Below are 20,857 nucleotides of genomic sequence, written 5' to 3' on the forward strand. Positions count from 1 at the left end.
GTAACAAGTGTGGAGGCGCGGAGGGCTGGCCGGGCCCCCACAGAGGGCAGCTGAAGTTCTGGAGAGATATCTCAGCTGTGGGGGCTTCCCATTGAGAACTCTGGGGTCTAAACCCCAAGCCTGGCTTCACAGCCCAGAGCACCAGAAATGAGAAAGGTGTCCATATAACATTTGGATTCGAAAAGCAGCAAGGTTGCCATCTGCCAGTGAAAGATGGCTGGAAATGCAGGCACTCTCTTAAAGGGCCAACACACACAATTTTGTGTGCAGCCACTCACCTTGGGCTCTGGCAGAAGGAGGGCAGAGTGGACTGGAGCTCTGTGAGGAGAGTCCAGGGTTGGGGGCTCTGGGGTTTGAGTACAGAGGATAGCCACCTTGGTTTCCTGTGCTGAGTCATTCCCTCACACTGCAGAGGACATTTTTCTCTGGCAGACCTTTGTTATCCAGGCAATTTTTTTTTTGCCTGGGGGGAAGGCAGTTGCCCCACCCTGTGGTCAACAGTCTGAGGCTAATCAGCCTGCGTGTCAATAGTACTGCAGGCAGAAGCAGGTCTCTGGAGGCTTTGAGTCTGCCTATCTCCTTCTGGGCCCGGCGCTAGGAAAAGCAGCCCTGGTGCACATCTTGGTCCTTTCCAAAGGCACCCAGCCTCAGCAGAGGGAGCCACAAGATGTGGGTTGCTAATAGCTCCAAACAGGGTACTCAAGGCCAGTCACAAAGAGCATCTAAAACTGTCCTGCACTAGAGTTTGGGAGTCACAGCAGATCTACCTAATACATAAACACAAACCTAAAGAGGCAAAAACTGAAACCATTTCCCTTAAGAACAGGAACAAGACAGGATGTCCGCTTTCACCACTCTTATTCAACAGCGATCAGACAAGAAGAAGAAATAAAAGGCATCCAAATTGGAAAGGAGTAAGTAAAACTCTCTTTATTTGCAGATGACATGATATTGTACATAGAAAACCCTAAAGACCCACCAAAAAACTATTAGATTTAATAAATGAATTTGGCAATGTAGCAGGATATAAAATCAATACCCCAAAAATAGATGGCTTTTTAAAAAATATTTTTTAAATTGATTTCAGAGAGGAAGGGAGAGGAAGAAAGAGATAGAAACAGCAATGATGAGAGAGAATCATTGATCGGCTGCCTCCTGCACGCCCCCTACTGGGGATCGAGCCCACAACCTGGGCATGTGCCCTTGACCAGAATCGAACCTGGAACCCTTCCATGTGGAGGATGACGCTCTATCCACTGAGACAAACCAGCTAGGGCAATCGGTGGCTTTTTTATACACCAATAATGAATTCTCAGAAAGAGAAACTAAACAAACAATCCCATTTACCACTGCAACAAAAAAATTAAGATACTTCATGGATTAGTAGAACTAATATAATTAAAATGTCCATACTACCCAAAGCAATCTACAGATTCAATGCAATCCCTATTAAGATACCAATGGCATATTTCACAGATCTAGAACAGATACTCCAAAAATTTATATGGAACCAAAAAAGACCCCAAATAGCTGAAGCAATTGTGAGAAAGAAGAACAAAATTGAAGGGATCACAATACCAGATATCAAGTTATATTACAAAGCCACTGTAATCAAAACAGCCTGGTACTGGCACAAGAACAGGCAAATAGATCAATGGAACAGAACAGAGACCCTAGAAATCAACCCAAGCCATTACGCTTAATTAATATTTGACAAAGGAGACAAGAATATACAATGGAGTCAACACTGTATCTTCAATAAATGGTGATGGGAAAATTGGACAGATACATGCAGAAAAATGAAACTAGACCACCAACTTACATCATACACAAAAATAAACTCAAAATGGATAAAAGACTTAAATGTAAAAATCCTAGAAGAAATCATAGGCAGGAAAATCTCAGACATCTCTCATAGCAATATGTTTACAGATACATCTCCTAGGGCAGTGGTCGGCAAACTGTGGCTCGCGAGCCGCGGTTTGCCGCTCTGTTGACTAATGAGTTTGCCGACCACTGCGTAAGGCATTACCCTTACCCAGAAGTTTTGACTTCAGGTTAAAGACATTACTACATTATTAAGATGTTTTTTAAGTGTTTTTCCCTAAGGCAATGGTCGGCAAACTCATTAGGCAACAGAGTGGCAAACCGCTGTCCCAGGGCAAAGGAAATGAAAGAGAAAGTAGACTTTATTTGGACTACATCAAAATAAAAATCTTCTGCAGCAAAAGAAACCATCAACAAAAGGCAAAGGGAGCCTAACTGTATGGGAGGACATATTTGGCAATGATGCATCTGATAAATATATGAGGAATTCATGCAACTTAACAAAAGGAAGACAAATAATCCTATTAAAAAATGGGCAAAGGACCTAAATAGACACTTCTCCGAAGTGGACATACAGATGGCCAAGAGACAATTGAAAAGATGTTCAAAGTCACTGATCATCAGAGAGATGGAAATTAAAACAACAATGAGGTATTACCTCACATCTGTCAGAATGGCTATCATCAACAAATGACAAGTGCTGGTGAGGATGTGGAGAAAAGGGAACCCTAGTACCCTGCTGGTGGGAATGCAGACTGGTGCAGCCATTACGGAAAACAGTATGGAGTTTCCTCAAAAAATTAAATATGGAACTGCCATTTGACCCAGTGATCCCACTTCTAAGGATATATCCTAAGAAACCCGAAACACCAATCAGAAAGAATGTATGCACCCCTATGTTCATAGCAGCACAATTTACAATAGCTAAGATCTGGAAACAGCCCAAGTGTCCAGTAGGTGAGTGGATAAAAAAGCTGTGGTACATTTATGCCATGGAATACTATGCAGCAGCAAAAATAAAGGACCTCTTACCCTTTGAAACAGCATAGAGGGGCCTGAAGAGTATTATACTAAATGAAAGAAGTCAGTCAGAGAAAGACAAGTATCACGCAATCTCACTCATATGTGGAATCTAATGAACAAAATAGACTGATGAACAAAACAGATCCAGAGACATAGAAGCATGGGACAGACTGTGGAATCTCAGAGGGAAGGCGAGGGAGTATGTGTGGGTGGTAAGAGATCAACCAAAGAACTTGTATGCATATATGCATAACCCATGGACACAGACAATAGGGTGGTGAAGGCCTGGGTGGGTGTGGGGGCCATGGCTAGAAGAGGTCAATGGGGGGGGGGGGGAAGGGGATATAGGTAATACTTTCAACAATAAAGATTAAAAAAAAATGGTTGAGAATCAAGTGGGGGCTCATTAAAATACAGTCTTGGGTCCCCGCCCAGACTTGTAGAATTTCTGGAAATGCCAAGAAATCTAAATTCTTAAACCAGAGATAGAGTAGGTCCAGGAGATTCCTGGGTGGGTGTTAACTATTGCTCTAAGGTTTATTATGGGTGTGAAGTCTCTTTGGGGAGAAATAATGCACAAGGATGTCTATTTACACCACTCCCTCTTTCTTGAACATCTGAAGTCGGGGTCAGGATAGTCAAAGGCTGGACAAGCAAAGAGCTTTGTTCTCGGTATACTTAGTTTAATCAGACTGCTTTCCTAATGCTCAGCCCTGAGAGATGGGAAACTTTCGTACTCCAGGGCTTCCCCAAGATCGGTTGCTTCCCACTTGCACCCCGATCCCAGGCAGGTCTCATCCCCATCTGCCGCGCGATGGCCTGGTTCTGCTAAGCGCAGTAAGGTGAAGGGTTGAGGGAGGGAGGAGAAACCAGGTCTCTGTGCTGATGCAGAAATAGGCACAGGAGAATAAATCATTGCTGAGAGCTTGCCTCTTGGCTTTGCATCCTCCCAGCCCTGAGAAGCAAGGGCTTGTCTGCTCATTAGAGAGGTAGGGAAACTGAGCTCAGAGGCTGGGCCCTGCAAGGGACTGCACTGCCTCCTAATGAGGGCCCAGTCAGGAAACTGGTGTTCTGGACACCACCCCGGCTGCAGGACGCTATCACCTGTACACATCAGTAGGGCCTTTGTGGCCAGAACCCAGCCAGCGCTAGAAAACATTTCAGAGGAAGAAGCAACAGGATATGGTGACAGCGAGGAAAGACCAAAGACGGCTGGAGATGGCGCTGGTGACTGAAATGGGGAAGCGGGAGAAGGCAAAGGTGCATTAGGTTAAAGTTCAGTTTGCCGTGACCTTACCTGCCTGAGATTTGCTTTACACACCTCACTGAGGTAGTGAGAGCTTGTCTAAACTGGGGGTCCTCAAACCTGTTGAACAAACCAGGCTTAAAGCCTTTTTTTAAAAAAATAAACTTTTTAGATTTACAGGAAAGTTATAAGAATACTAGATGCCCGATGCACGAAGATTCGTGCAGAATGGGCCTTCCTTACCCTGGCGGCTGGCACAGCCTTTGCTCCGGCCTGGAGCCGCCTTTCTGCCTTCGCTCTGCCCGGAGCTGCCTTTCCGCCTTCCCACGCTGCCCAGAGGCCTGGAGTGGCTCTGGTGGTGCGAAACACCTGCCGCCTGTGTATGCAAATTAACCCATCATCTTTGTTGGGTTGATTTGCATACTCACTCCTGATTGGCTGGTGGGTGTTGCAAAGGTATGGTCAATTTGCATCTTTCTCTTTCATTAGTGTAGATTATAGCGAATTCCTATATAACCGACATTTAGTTTCTCCTGTTGTTAATATGATAATGGTGCATTTGTCACGACTTATAAAACACTATTTATTTTTTAAAATATATTTCTTTATTGATTTCAGAGAGGAAGGGAGAAGGAGAGAGAGATAGAAACATCAATGATGAGAGAGAATCATTGATCGGCTGCCTCCTGCATACCTCCTACTGGGGATCGAGCCCACAACCCAGGCATGTGCCCTTGGCTGGAATCAAACCTGGGACCCTTCAGTCCGCAGGCTGACGCTCTATCCACTGAGCCAAGTCAGCTAGGGCTAAACCACTATTGATTGATATGTTATTATTAACTAAGTCTACACTTTATTTGAATATCCTCAGTTTTCTCCTAATGTCCTTGCTTTTGAGATCTTAACAGTTTCTTAATTATTTAAATGTTTATTTAGTTGTTAATCCTCACCCGAGGATATTTTTCCATTGATTTTTAGAAAGAGTGGAAGGGAAGGGGAGAGAATAAGAGAGAGAAACATCTATGTGAGAGAGACACACCGATTGGTTGCCTCCCGCACATACCCCAACAAGGAAGGGGAGTGGAGCCTGTAACAGAGGTACATGCCCTGAACCAGTATCGAACGAACCTGGGACCCTTCGGTCTGCGGGCCGACACTCTATCCACCAAGCCACAACTGCTAGGACTAGTCCTTGGCAGTTTTGAGGACAGTCAGGTATTTTGTAGAATGTCTGTCAATTTGGGTCTGTCTGATATTTCTTCCCACTGCCTGTTTAGTAAATGAAGTTTTATAGCACACAGCCCCACCCATTCACCACATACAGTCTGTGGCTGCTTTTGCTCTACAATGCAGAGTGAGTGGATAGAGAGCTGAGTGGCCCTAAAATCCAGAAATACTAATTATGTAGCTCTTAATAGAAAGTTTGCAGATCCCTGGGCTAAGCTACTCTACAAGGGATTCAACTTAAAATGTTTAATCCAGGATATATACCTAAAGTGTGACCACTGCAAACCACTCTAGCTAATTTTGTCACTCATCTTTCTGTCTCTATTGATTTACCTTTTCTGGACATTTCACATAGACGGGATCCTAGAATACATGACCTCTGGCTTCTTTCATTCAATGAGTAATCTCCACTGTAGCCACTCTGCTTTGAAAAGGGGCAGTAGGAGCAGAAATAGCCTGTTTGCCCTGTGGGTCACTCCATCTTCCTTGGGTTAGGGAGCCATGGCTGCTGCCCAGGAAGACTACTGGATCCAAAGCCATGTGGTAACCCCAATCAATGGTCGGGGTCAAGTGCCCCTGGCCACCTCTTTTTCAGGTGGATACAATTTTCTGACTTTCTTTCTTTCTTTTTTTTTTTTTTTTTTGTTAATCCTCACTCGAGGATATTTTTCCATTGATTTTTAGAGAGTGGAAGGAAAGGGGAGACACAGAGAGAAAAACTTCAGTGTGAGAGAGACACATTGACTGGCTGCCTCCTGCACACGTCCTGATCAGGGCTGGGGATCGAGCCTGCAACCAAGGGACATACCCCTTGACCAGAATTGAACTTGGGACCCTCCAGGCTGCGGGCTGATGCTCTATCCACTGAGCCAAACTGGTCAGGGCCAATTCTCTGACTTCCACCCTTCCCTTCTTTGGAGAGCCCCTCCCCAGTGTCTACCATTCTCTTTCTGGGGCAGCTCTGGAACGGACATGGAAGCCTACCCACACAGAGCAGGACTGCCCTGGGATCTCCACAAGGTGTCCCCTCTTCCTTGGTGTCACTGTGACCTCATCTCAGCACTCATTCACTCAGCTGACACCCGGGGCTGCTGAGCTAGAAAAGCTTGCTGTAAGCAACAAATGGCCCCTCAGAGCATAAGGATACACTGTGTGCTAGCTCTGCAGGCCACAGGACATTCCAGGTTTTTCCCAGCAGGCCTCGGGCAGATGACAAAGGCAAGAATACTCCAGACTAAGGGTACAGCACATGCACAAAAGCCCTGGGCAGGAGAGATCAGGAGGCAGAGCAGAGAGGTTGACTTGCTACAGGTCACACAGAATACTGGAAGCTGAGCTGGACTGCCTGGTCCTACTCTCACTTCCTGGCAGGGGGCAGCTCTTGGCCCTGAGGTCCTGCAGGTGGTAAACTGCACTGGGAGGTGCAGGGTCACGTGCTGAGGGTAAAGCACCAGTCCAGGCACTTTGGCAGGATTGGAGATCTCCCCTCAGGGACTGTATGTCCTTGTCATCTCTCTCCCCTCCCCACAATCAGTCACTGAGTAGCTCTGTCCAGGTTATGGGATCTACATGGCTCCCTGTCCAGAGTCCTAGGCCAGATTTGCAACTGTACATCCTAAAGGCGCCTAAACTAGAGCCAGTTTCTCAACCTCGTCACCGCTGGCATTTTGGGCCTGGATCATTCTTTGTGGAGGGGGCTGCCCTGTGTACTGTAGGATATTGAATAGCATCCCTGGCCTCTGCCCACTAGGTGCCAAACGTCCCCTGGGGGTAGAATTACCCCTGGCTGAGAACTGAGCCTTCGATTCAGTTAAAAGTGGCTTCTCTGGAGATCCCCATGTGGCCAGGAAGGGCTAAATGGGACTCTAAATTCTCTAAGGCTGCTGTGACTCAGTCTGCCAAAAAGGGGTGATGATAACATCTCGTCTTTCCCCAGGAGCCCGCCCCACCTGACCACTGGCAAGTGGGGCCACTGGGCTGGGCAGGTGACTGTGAGCCTCAGACTTGGTCCCTTGGCCTTTCCCGAAGACAGGTCACCTCTGGAGGCCTCAGGTAACCAGTGTCTTGATGAGCAGCTGATTGACTGACACAGAAGAAAACTTCAGAGGGCAGCCCCCGTGACTCTGGGGACAGGGCACTAGAGCCACTTCATCCTGGATAACAGCTAGAAAAGAAATGGGCCACCAGAGCCTGCGGTCGCTCCGATGCCCGGCCATGTTCCTGCCTCAAACAGTGAGGCAGATACAGCCAATGGATGAAGAGATACCCCCACCCACCGCCCAGCCCTGGTGCAACAAAGCATCCAGAACATTTGGAAAGGGCAGTGGCTGTGGAAGGGATGTTCTGGGCCCGAGCGATGCTTCACCTTTTAATCAACTCTTCCTGCAAATTCCAAGGAGGCCTTTCTGGGTGCCTAAAATATACCCCATAATTTCACTCTTAGATGCAGCATTCCCAAAAATATAACTTCCCCCTTTGTCTAAAATAGCCTTAGATCCCTGCGGAGCGTCAGGGCTCTGTGTTTTTGCGCAGCAGGACAGAAAGGCAGCCTCAGCGCTCTGCAGGGCACAGGAGAGGCAGGAAGCGCTGTGGCCCTTTGGATGGCCACCTGTCCCTGTGCTCCCAGAGGCCCTCGACACCCCAGTCCTCTATGTGCTCCCCCACGGATACCCTCTCATCCTTATGCACTCCCTCCCTCTCTGGTGCAACCCCACCTTTTAGCTAGGCAGTCTCCCAGCAGACTGTCACCTGTCTGTTCCCCACTGATACAGGTGGCTCCTGAAGCTGCTCTCGGTTTTCTTCATTTTGCAACATCCTTGTGGTAAGACTGAAATACCCATGCCTACTAGTTTGTATTAGGCCTTGGGGATGGGAATGCCGCCACGTGCACCGGGGGCCATGAGAAGCTTGTCCTCATGTTCCTTTCTCTGGCTGAATAATTCCCCTCCTCCCCCGAGTCCCACCCCACCCCCCCCCCCCCCCAGCTGTGAGCTCCTGAACATCCTCATGGTCTTACGTCCAACACCTGAAATACCAGCTTTCTTGGAGGGTGCCATGACTCTGGGCACACATTTCTGGCCTGGTACTGTCAGCCCCAGCCTCTCCTAGCAGCTCATGGTGTCCTCATCCCGTTGTGCCCCCGGCAGACTAAGTTGTCCCGTAGTAAGGATCCAGGTGGCCTCAGGGCCCGGGGTGCAGCTGGAAACCCTCAGGGGGCCTTCCATGAGGGTGCAAGATGGGCAGGAGGCCCACACAGTCCCTGCCACCCTCAGCTAGAGTTGTAAAAATACTCTGTGCCTGTGGGACACAGCTAGTGAGTCCCACGTAGGGCCGAAAGGCGAAGCCCACCCTGCCAGGATCGTAGGGGACCTCTACATCCCAGTCCTCCTTCCCAGTCTGTCCAAGACTGCTTTAAGACCCTATGATCCTGACACCAATTCCAAAGGGTAGTTATTTCCTCCACACCAAGCAGTTCTCTGACACCAGCTGGGTGTCCTACAATTCAACCCAATCCTGATACTATCTATCTACCTAGAGTCAGTGTCAACCTCACAGGTAAGGGCTCGGTTCCACAAGACTGCCTCCCACATCCCCTCCGGATGCCAGTTGCTTGTCTAAGTTGTAAGCTGCGCTTTTGACCAACTGGCTATAAATTGAGGTTCCCATGACCCTCTCCTTGGATTCTATTAATTTGCTGAAGCAGGTCACAGGACTCAGGAAACCAGTTTACTTACTAGAGCACCAGTTTATTATAAAAGGATACAGCTCAGGAAGAGCCAGGTGGAAGAGATGCACAGGGCAAGGTATGGGGAAGGGGCAAGGGGCTTCCCTGTCCTCTCTGGGCAGGCCACCCTCCCAGCACCTCCGCGTGCTCACCAAGACAGAAGCTCTCTGGACTCCCTCCTTTGGGTTTTTATGGAGGCTCCATTACATAGGCATGACTGTTTAAATCGTTAGCTGTAGGCTACTGAATCTATCTCTAGCCTCTCTGCCCTTCCCGCAGGTCAGGGGGTGGGACTGAAAATTCCAACCCTCTAATCACATGGTTGGTTCTCCTGAGAACTGGCCCCCATCCTTAGGTACTTTCCAAGTCACCAATAACAAAACGGAAGACCCCTTTCTCACTCTTTTTAGTTAGGAAATTCTAAGGGTTTTAGGAGCTCTGTGCCAGGAATAGGACCCTGAAAACCCCCCAAATATTTCTTATTATAAAGCACAAAATCACAGACTGTCGTGGGTAGATGTTTGCAGGATTTGATGTGGTGACACAAGTCATCTGGAATGAAGATGGGAATCTCTTCCTTACATTTAGGAAGGCAGAGTTCAGCAGGTGAGAAGAATGACTGTAGAAACTAACTGTGGAATGACCTAGAACAGCGGTTGCCAACCGGTGGTCCGTGGACCACTGGTGGTCCGTGAGGTCCGAAGGTTGGCGACTGCTGATCTAGAATGTTCTATGTGTACTATAAGTATAAGGGCTCAGTAAACCTTTCCTGCAAAGGGCCAAGTGGTAAATATTTTCAGCTTTGCTTTCAGCTATGGTGTCTGTCACAACTGCTCTGCTTTGCTTCTGTGGCCTGAAAGCAGCCACAGACTATTATGTAAATGAGTGGGCATGGCTGTGGGCCAATAAAACTATTGAAACAGGTCAGACAATATGTAAATGAGGGTGTGTCTGTATGCCAATAAAACTTTATTTACAGAAACAGGCAGATTTAACCTGTGGGCTGTAATTTGTCAATTCCTGGTACGCACAAAAGGAAATTAAACCTCAAATAAGTGCAATGGATAACCATGCGTGCTCCCCTGCAGCAAAAACCACCACAGCGGCCCTGGTTTGTTTCCTGTTGGGGAGACACTTCCAGGAGAGCAGTTGAACCACAGCCAACACCTGGCATTAGGTTTAGAAAGTCACCCCAAAAGAACAGGGATGGAGGGGTGATAAAATCCCAGTGCAAAGAAACCAGTGCTAACTGTATCAAAAAAACCCACTAAAAGTGCTTTCATTACATTTGACTGCAAGAAACCCTACGGGGTGGGTGTGACTTTTCAGCTCTAGGGGTCCTCAAATCAGCCACTGCATTTTTGGGCATTGATGAGCAGCTAAAATAAATAAATAAATAAATAAATATAATTGATATATATATATAATTAAATATATATATATATTAAAAAATATAATATATATATATATAACTGATTTCGGAGAGGAAAGGAGAGGGAGAGAGAGAGATAGAAACATCAATGATGAGAGAGACTCATTGATTGGCTGCCTCCTGCACGCCCCTGACGGAATCAAGCCCACAACCCGGGTATGTGCCCTGACTGGGAATTGAACTGTGAACTCCTGGTTCACAGGTCGGCGCTCATCCACTGAACCACACCAGCAGGCGATGAGCAACTTTTAAAATAATATTTTAAGAAGTTGTTCAGTTCTCCTGGGAGACCCAACTTGGATGGAAAAGCCGACCCTTACACCGAAGCGTGCTTCATCAGTGCTGGGTGGCAGAGACACCAGGGCGTTTCTGGTTGTGGGTGGGCAGTGACCATTCTCTTGGCTGTGGCTGGCCTGGAGGTGGGGGTGGGGGAGTAGACACCACCAGTCACCTCTTCCAGGGAGTGAATGAGAACACCAGGCGGGACCGTTCCCTGGCCTGACGGCCTCCATGAGATGGAAGGGATGGCACTAAAGACAGTGGGGCTGATGTGTAACAATAGCAAGATATTACTGAAAAAGAAATTGAAACTATTTAGGGATAGATCACAGAACATCTGTTCAACTGAAATCAGTCTTTGCATGCAGTTGGCCTGAAATTTATTCTCAACTGGTGTGATCTGCCACTCTAGAGACACTTAGTGATGTCTGGAGACATTTTTGGTTGTCACAACTGGGGAAGGAGGTGCTACTGGCCCCTGAGAGTTAGAGGCCAGGGTTCCTGCACCCTACAGTGCACAGGACACCCCACCCAGGAGAAAGGCTCCATCGGCACCCAGACGTTGGTGGCGTGGAAGCGTCGTGGCCTTTGTCCTTGTGTGTTTCTGTCTGTGAGGCCTTACGTCGACATGAGGCCTTATTTACCTTCCGTTCTCTGTGCCATTTGCCTGCCCCTTTCCCGCTCCTGCCCCAGGGTTCCAGCCTTAGCACCTACCTCCTTTGGGCTGCTCTGTCAACCCAAGGCCCCCAAACATCCTGGGGAGGCCACACCGGGGACAGAATCAGCCAGAGATTCTATTCTTCACACGCTGCAGCTATTCAGGCAGGGCCCATCTCCCTTATGGGCTTTCAATAGCTCAGCTCCAGGACACAAGGCGTCTTCTTCTCCCATCCCTGCACCACCATATCTCCCTATACTGTCCATTTTCCTAGGATCCCATCCTGGGCTCTTACTCTCCCTCCCACACTGATGGGTGACCCGATGTTGTACTGCTTGATCTCCCAGCCAGCCACCCAGCCTCTAGGATGGCCCAGCCAGCCAGAGCCTTGACCACGGGCCCAGGGGGTGATGACCTTCTAAGAGCTCTAAGAAGCAGATCGGTGGTTACGAGACTGGGGGGAGAGGAAATGGGGAGTGGCTGCTAATGGGGTTTCCTTTTCGGGGTGATGCAAATGTTTTGGAATTAGCGGTGCTTGTTGAACAACATAATAAACGTGCTCAAAAATACTCAATTGTTCACTTGAAATGGATGGATTATATCTCAGAAAGGCTCTTAAATAAAAACCCTAATTGCAGAGGCACGCCTCCTCATTCCAGAACCTTCGATCTCTGTCATCCTGGCTGAGTGTCTTCGCCTGTGCACTCCCAACACTGGGCAGTGATTGGCCTATCAGTGCCCTCTGGAGGGAAGGATATGGTCTGGTGGCCATGAGGACATGGGTCAAGGTGGATGATGACATGTGGTTCTGGGTGACCTGCCTAGGCTGGTGCCCTGGTGCTGACAGAGGGTAGTGGGAACAGCAGCTGGGCAGGTGGAAGATGGCTGAGGGCAGTCTGGGGTCATGTGATACTGGGTCCGTGGGGCCCTAAGAAGGGAGTTGGTGCTCAGGACCAGGTTGGCACAGATGCCAGTCCTAGGACAGGCTCCTTTGGGGCCCCACAGGCAGCTGGAGGCAGCAGCAAGCTCCAGGAGCCCCCTGGGTCCTACGTCTCGCCGTCTTGGGTCACTGGCCTCCTATGGGTATGCTGAGCAGCTTGGGGCATCACTGCTTCTCAGCTTCCTCTCTCTGTGTGGGCCAGGGCACAGCGGCTACACGAAGGCCCTGAACCCTGGCACACAGTAGCCTCTGGCCGCTTGGGAAAGCAGCCTGACCAGCAAGGATCCTCATTTCATTTCTGCTTTCGAAATTAAAACCCTATGTGCATTTGCGAATGTCGGTGGCATTGTTACAGTTCAGGAAAGACTAAGAGAACCCAGGCCTTAAGCCCTCCATGCTAAGCCTTGATGCTGAGGTCTGTGGCCAAGGAAGAGGCACATGTCCTGGGAGTATTCTGCTCTGGGCTGCTGCATCTGGAGGGGTGAGGCTCCCTGAGAAAGACCCCAGACTGCTCAAGGCCCTAGTGTGTCTGCCATCTGCACCTTCAGTGTTCCCGAGCTCAGGCAAGTCCCACGTACATGTCGTGTTTGGGAAGGGAGGGCGAAGGTTCAGAGGGCAGGCTGGAGCTGAGCACAGTCAAGTGACTCCGTGTGAAACTGTGACAGTAGCAGTTAAGTGCAGCAGGCGACGAATCAGCTGATTGGAACCGGCTTTCCACAGTGCCCCCTTCCTGTTTTCTGGTCAGAATTGCACAGTGAGGCTGCAACCCGCGTCCGGCGGGTGGGGGTGGCGCCTGGTGACACTCAAACCTCAAAACAACTCAACTTCTCCTTTTGTAGAGCTGTAAAAAGTCCCAGACACTGCAGTGGTGCTGATCTTTGGCCAAGGTGAGGAGGAAATCCTTCACGAAGATGCAGGGAGATACCATGAACTCAGGCTCGTGCTCCAGCTGGCTTCGAGCCCTGGTCCAGCTATGGCTGCCTGCTGGGTGGCCAGGAGAACCCAGACTAGAGTGGGTTGGCTTGTGTCCTGGCCCCCCCCACTCCCCCCAAATATGTCCAAGTTCTCATCCCAGGAACCTGTGAATGGGTCCTTATTTGCACAAAGGGTAAGGGTCTAAAGGTGAGATCATCCTGGATTTAGAGTGGGCCCTAACTCCAATGACAGTGTCTTCATAAGAGAACGGAGAGTAGAGACACAGGGACACACGGGGAGAAAGCATGTGGAGATGTAGGAGGAGATGCAGTGATGCGGCCACAGCCAAGTAATGCCAAAGGGTTGCTGGAAGCTCCCAGAAGCCGGGAGAGAGGCCTGGATCTGTTCTTCCTCAGAGCCTCCAGAAGGGGCCAACCTGCCCACGCCTTGATTCCAGTCTCCTGTTGTCTTACGCTCCCCAGTTGGTGGTACTTTATAATGGCAGCCCCGGACACTTGCATACTAGTGTGCCTCTCTGCGGCTCTGTTTTCTCATCTTTAAAACAAGCAGAGCTGTTTTGAGGGCTCAGAGAGGTGACAGATAGAAACGGTGGCACCTGAAGCTTGACACCCGAGTGGGTCCGAAGGCCGATAACAAGTTATTCCTGTTATTAGAAAGTGCCTGTTGGATCAGCACAGGATGGCTGGGACTTACTTATGGACAAAATGGTTGGCACCTGGAAGAAACGGTGACTGGGTCTCGTGGGATCACAAGCTGTGACTCCAGACAGCTGTTCTCACCCAAGGAAGATTCTGCGCCCCCAGGAGACACTGAGTGATGTCTGGGTACATTTTTGGTTGTCATAACTGGGGGAGAGGTTGCTTTTGGAACTTGGTGGGTGGAGGCCAGGGCTGCTGCTCAACACCCTGCAGTGCACAGGATGTCCCCCACAGAGAATGACCTGGCTCCAGACACCAGTGGTGCCTCAACTGGGAACCCCAGCTCTAAATTAAAATAACCTTCTCCCTTTCCAAAAGGTCGCCCCAGGAAGCGTGTTTATGGCCCTGATGTGGATTTGGCTAAAGCCAGTTTTAGAAGCTAGCGTGGGCACCGCCCTCCAGCAGAGCACCGCCCTCCAGCAGATCCTAACTGCTGGGGGAACTTGGCTTTGCTGGCTCTTGCTGAGGCTAGAGGGAGGCAGCCAGGTCAGAGGCATCTGACTCATAGGGTGCAGAGGCCTGCCATGGAGGGTGACTAATGGCACTCCAAGAATGTGCCAAGATCCCTTGAGGCAACTGCAGGGGGAGGAGCAAGGAGGCCGATGGGAGACACTGGGCCTCCAGGATGACTGCTGAGCCAGGATGGCCCTCAGGGAAGAAGGCATCAGACACTGCCAGCTGTCACTCAGTGGGGGCTGTTCTGGACATGTCCCCAAAAGTCACGTCCATGTCCTGATCTAGAACCTGTAAACATGGCCTTATTTGGAAATGGGGTTGTTGCTGATGTAATTAGAATGACATCATCCTGTGTTAGGGTGGGCCCTAAATCCAATGACTGGTGTCTTTATAAGAAGAGAAGGCAATGTCATGACAGAGGGGGAGATTGGGGTGATGCAGCCACAAGCCAAGGAATGCTTGGAGCCACCAGAAGCTGGAAGAGATAAGGACGGGTCCTTCCCTAGGGCCTTTGGAGGGAGCGTGGCCCTGCGAAAACCTGGATTTCAGACTTCCGGCCTTCAGAGCTGTGAGAAAATAGAGTCGGCCCTCTGAATCTATGGGGTTTGCACCTGTAGATTCAACCAACTGAGGATCAAAAATATTAGGGGGAAAGATTTCCAAAAATTTCCCAAAAGCAAAACCTGAATTTGCCAGGTACCGAGCACTATGCTGAATCCACGTGAATGAAGTGATATACAGGCATATCCAGCTGTAGCCTCTGTGTAAATGCAGGCTATCTGCAATTACTATGCCATTATATAGACCAGTGGTCGGCAAACTCATTAGTCAACAGAGCCAAATATCAACAGTACACCGATTGAAATTTCTTTTGAGAGCCAAATTTTTTAAACTTAAACTTCTTCTAACGCCACTTCTTCAAAATAAACTCGCCCAGGCCGTGGTATTTTGTGGAAGAGCCACACTCAAGGGGCCAAAGAGCCGCATGTGGTTTGCAAGCCGCAGTTTGCCGACCACTGATATAGACGAAACTTGAGCATCTGAGAACTTTGGTGTCTCCTGGGGTCCTAGAACCAGTCCCCTAAGGATACTGAGGGACAACTTTAAACTCCTATTGCTTGAAGCTCCCCGACTGTGGTACTTGGTTATGGCAGCCACAGGAACCTCATCCAGGTGCCCTGGATGGTCCTTAGCTAGAAGAGAAAACTACACCCTAATGACAATCCTGACTCCTCACCATGTCATTTTGATACCTCAGGGCTCAGCGTCCTCACCAAGCATGGGCACACCCACCTGCCTGGTTCCATGAGGGGTGAATGACCACTTGGCAAAATGCTCCACTTGGTAAACACTGGGTCTGCCCTCTCATTGATGTTCTTAATTTCTAACGTCATTTGACAGCCTGCAGCATTTGACTCAGGACTCTAATTGGTGCCAGGAACTAATGTACTGGCCTAGAGCACATGTCACGGCTCCTGATACTTGTTGGGAGGACGGTGGGGCCATTGGCTTCACTACAACTGAGTTTCAGAGCTGGGATGGAGTAAAATTGAACCTAGGACACCCTCCTTAGCTCCCATGTCACATAGGGCCCTCCCTGCGGCCCACAAGGCCATGAATGATTTGCCTGTCACCTCTCTGTCCCCACTGCCTCCCACTCACCCCACTCCTGGGCCCTTGCCTTTCTTCCAACACACCGGGCATGGTCCAGCCTCCGGCCTTTGCACTGGCCGTGCCTCCTCCTGTATGGATCCCCCCTCTTTCCAGGTCCAGCTCAGCATCACCTCTCACCTCCTATCCCCTCAATCCTTCTTCCTTGGGCCTCTGGCTTCTTCTTTTTTTTTTTTTTAAAAAAATATATTTTATTGATTTTTTACAGAGAGGAAGGGAGAGGGATAGAGAGTCAGAAATATCAATCAGCTGCCTCCTGCACACCTCCCGCTGGGGATGTGCCCGCAACCAAGGTACATGCCCTTGACCAGAATTGAACCTGGGATCCTTCAGTCCGCAGGCCGACGCTCTATTCACTGAGCCAAACCAGTCAGGGCAGGCCTCTGGCTTCTTATTGGCTCCTAGCTCTGCCTGCCTTCTCATCATTGAGGCGCAATTCTCCTCAGGCAGGCCTTTGTGTCCACTGTTACCACCACATAGCCCAGTGCCTAGAACAGTGCCTGGCACATGGCAGACATGTGTGCAAAATATTATAGAATGAAAGAGTGATCAGAATAGAGGAGGGAATGCACACAGAGTACACAGCATTAAAGAGAAAAGTGTCCATTCTGTATCTGGGTTACTCAGTTTCTTTTAAAACGTTTACACAAGAAATGATAATCTTTACATTACGTATATAGGAGAAGACAGCAACAGGCTGCCCATGTAGGCATAGGGCCAGGCCATACAACCAGTCCTAATGAATTTCTTGCTGATGATCTCAGAGATCATCCTGGAGGAAGAGGAACTGAGATGTATTCAGCAGGCGCAGTCTAGATGTGATTTCAATGAATTTGCACAGCAGCCCGAGGCAGCTGCTTTAGGCCCTCAGCTTGGGGGGGAATGGAAGAAGCTGGAGGTCAACACTCCAAGGCAGGCGAAGACTCCTGCACCCCCAAAGAGGGGGGTCTGGATGGACAGGTTATGGCACATCCAGATAATGAGGTGTTAATTGGCAAGCCACATACATGGAGGAATCTTACAAGCATAACGCTGAGTGGAGGAAACTAATCTGGAAAAGGCAAAAAGATGGAGACAGTGAAAGATCAGTAGTTGCCAGGAGTTTGGGGGGAGGAGGGGGAGAGGGATGAACAGGCGGAGCATGGGGTTTTTTTAGGGCAGGGGAAGGACTCTGATACTTTAACAATGGATACGTAACACTGTACATTTGTCCAAATCCACAGAATGTACAACACAGAGTGAACCCTAAAGTAAACTGTGGACTTTAGGGATCTCTTGTACTATCTGCTCAATATTGCTATAAACCTAAAACTGCTCCAAGAAATATAATAATTTATATTATAATGAATAAAATTAAACCCTTAAGATTAAAATTACTTTTATAGAATTATTTATTGTAAAATCTTTTTAAAAAAAGAGTCCTAGATGCCAAACTCAGAGCCACACAAACTCTGGGCCACACAAGCCCCGCCCTCTCCGGTGATGACGGGCCACGTTCTGGAATGTGGATGCCTCTTAAGAACCCGAGAATGAAGAACAGTGCATGGTCATTTCTGCTGCCCCTGCATCCAGAGGACTTACCCCTAACAACACAGCGATGGCTTACGTGGGGTTTGGCCATGGGATACTGGACAGAGGGCCAAGAGGGTTTCCTCCCCCACTGACTATACAGCGCTGCCCGGTGGCCCCCTCCTCGCCTCACTGTCCCTCAGCCCCCAGGCCTGCACTACGCCTTGATGGCTTTCTTCCACGCCACAGCCCCTCTGGAAACCCTCCATTGTGAACTGCTCGGTTTGGACATGCCATCCTTTTATTTCTGGGACCTGGAGTACAGATGGCTGCCTCCCAGACGTCAACAGTGTATATCAGGCCTTTTTTTTCTTCTATATTCTGATGTTTTGATATCTGGGGCCTACCTGACCCTGGAGAGATTGCCCCTCCTCGGGTTAGCCAATACCTAGAGAGGGCAAAGGACCTGCCTGTGAGCACATCTTCCTTATGCAAACTCACCCAGTCAGAGCCCACACTCCTACCACCTCTCCTATCAAGCTTTCATACTCAGGACCACTATCCACCTGCCCTGATCACCCCAGGGCCAGATTCCAGACAACCTGGGTAGCCCCTATGTCCAAGAGCCCGCAAATGATTCAAACCAGCCAATCCTAAACCTGCTCACCCTGCCTCACCCATCCCTTCCCATGAAGGTCACAACAGATGCCCTTGGCCATGATTTCCCCTCACTCCTGCCTATTCCTGACCAACCCTGGTGCCTCCTGTGTGGCCCTGTTTCTAGCAAAGCTCCTGTTTCTAGGGAACCCTGAGTATAACAAACTATCTTCTCGCAATAATAAAACCCCCATGGTAAGGCCCCTTCTGACGACCGCCCTGCTCACCTCTAGCACGGGGCCGGCGCCCAGGATGGTCCTCTCAACACCACTGGCGTAGCCCTTCTGACTCAGGGCGGTGAGGCAGTGGATCAGGAAGTTGGTGGTCTGTGTCTTGCCTGAGCCGCTCTCACCCGAGATTACAATGCACTGGTTGACACGTTTCCGGAGCATGGCGTAGTAGGCCACGTCGGCCAGCGCGAACACGTGTGGCTCTAGCTTGCCCAGCTGCTGGTTCTCGTACATCTTCACGTACTTGGGGTTGTAGATGGGGAGGAACTTGAAAGGGTTGACAGCGACAAGGATGCTTCCTGCATACGTGTAGATCTTCTGCTGTAGGAAGCGGTGCTTGAGGTTCTTCAGGAGGTTAGCCTCGGTCAGCTCAGGGAGGTTGCACAGGTCGTCAAAGTCCGCCTGCTGCCTGGGCAGGAGGCCGCGCTCCACCAGGCGCCGGGCAGCTGTGGCCTGGGCCATCAGCTGCATGTGTACATACTTGATGGCCCCATCTGAGTCACGCTCTTGCAGCAGGAAGTAGTAACCATCTTCCTGCGGGTGCTCGTCCTGTGCCCGTCGAGGCCACAGCAACACGCGGTGTACAGGCGAGTCGTTGGCGTCCAGCACCCACTCCTCCCCGCCTGTCTCCTTGACCTCCACCAGCACATAGCGCTTGCTTCCATCTAGCCGCAGGCTGGTGACAGCGTCCTGAATGACGTCCGACGTAGTGCTGTCCTTGGTGGCCGTCACACAGCACGAGGCCTGACTCTCGCTGGTGGCCAGCTGTGGGTAGATATGCAGGTGATAGGCCGCCTGCCTCTGGCAGCCGGAGCTGCCTGCCTCGTTCACACTCATCTTGCCAGCCGCCTGGCTTCAGCATGCCTCCCAGGCTCAGGGCACGTTTCTGGAGCTGAAAGGGAGGGGGTAGCACCGTCAGAGCGGTAGTTGTGGTAGGAAACACTGACGCCCACCCTAGACAAACAGCCCCAGACCCGAGGTCTGAACACCCTGCCAGATGGGGCTCTCTCGAAAAGCCAACAGGTGGTAAGAGCCTCTGTCTGTCCTTGAAGGTGACCTCTGTGACTCCGGCAGAGTGACAGCACCAGACGCCCTCCTCCCCAAGATCAAGCCCTTCCCCTGGAGTTTACACCATCTCAGCCCCCATCCCTCCTCACTCAGGGTCAGCCTATCAACCTGCAAGCCCAACGATCACAGCCATGTCTCAGCTAAGCCTTTGCCAGTCCACATCCTTCCTGGCTTCTCCTCTTGGACAAAATGTCCCCCGCCAGCTCTCCAAGATGAAGACTTGGTCCCACAGGCCTTGGTTACATCCCCACAATATACTGGGACAGCAAGAACCTGCCTTGAAACTCAGGGGTTCTGAAACAGGGTACCCCAAATTCCAATGAGGAGGACCAAGTCAGGAAGAGCCCCCAAAAACTCACTCAAGAAAACTGCTCAGAATGTATTTGCTTCTAGAACCCACAACCCCAGTCTTCTATGGAGAACATCAGATAGATGCCCAGCCAGTCCTCCTAAGACCACCAGATTATTAACAAGGACAGAGGAGACATGATGATTAAATTCAACGGGGTTTCCAGGATGGGGTCCTCGACTAGAAAAAGACCACAAATGAAAGAATCAGGGACATCCGATAAGGTCAGGAGGTGGGTTAATAGCAGTGTATCAATGTCCATTTCTTAACTGTACAAATGTGCCTGATAATGTAAGATGATCACAACAGGGGAGGGTGCGGAAAGAAGACAGGGAACTCTCAGTACGGTCTTTGCAACTTTTCCGTAAATCTGTAATGACTCCAACGGAAAAAGTTCACCTTCAAAAAATGCATTTGTTTCTGAAGACATTGCAGAAAAAGGTAAACTGCAGCCCATGTTGGCAACAGTGAATGTGTCTCGGAGTAAGAGGCATGAATACGTGTGGGTCAGGTGCGTGCTCACTGTGTGCCACCTAAGCATGACTGAGGATACAAGATGAACCAAACTTGGCTCAAAGCCCGGTGAGAGAAACTGATATGCAAACAAATGTGAGAGAGTATAAACCACAAAGACGCACATGCACTCACACACTCATATGAATACACCCGCACTCATGCACTCACACACAGAACACACGTGCATGAACATGCACATATATGAAAGCACACAAATAAACATGGACATGTGTGCACAGCACTTGCATATGCACACACACAGAGCCAGGGCTTTAGGCAGAGATGACACGTCTGTGACTTGCACTCTGGAGACATGGCTGACAGGCACCACAATTTCCGGAAGTGTGAACCAGCTCACAGGCTGGGGGCTTCGGACTGTCTCACACTCAAGCTGCCTGGATGCAGGTGGTG

General features: G+C 49.8%; 1 protein-coding gene across 1 annotated transcript in view; it reads right to left on the reverse strand.

Annotated features, from left to right (window-relative positions):
* The window catches only part of MYO9B (myosin IXB), an 86,496-nt gene that overhangs the window by 53,611 nt on the left and 12,028 nt on the right, over window positions 1–20,857 (reverse strand). Inside the window, exon 2 of the mRNA XM_054717302.1 lies at window positions 18,511–19,405. Within this exon, the coding sequence (XP_054573277.1) occupies window positions 18,511–19,350 (840 nt within the window). The 5' untranslated portion in view covers window positions 19,351–19,405. The remainder of the gene's footprint in view (window positions 1–18,510; window positions 19,406–20,857) is intronic.

The sequence above is a fragment of the Eptesicus fuscus genome, chromosome 6 (genome assembly GCF_027574615.1).
Source record: "Eptesicus fuscus isolate TK198812 chromosome 6, DD_ASM_mEF_20220401, whole genome shotgun sequence".
Lineage (NCBI taxonomy): Eukaryota > Metazoa > Chordata > Mammalia > Chiroptera > Vespertilionidae > Eptesicus > Eptesicus fuscus.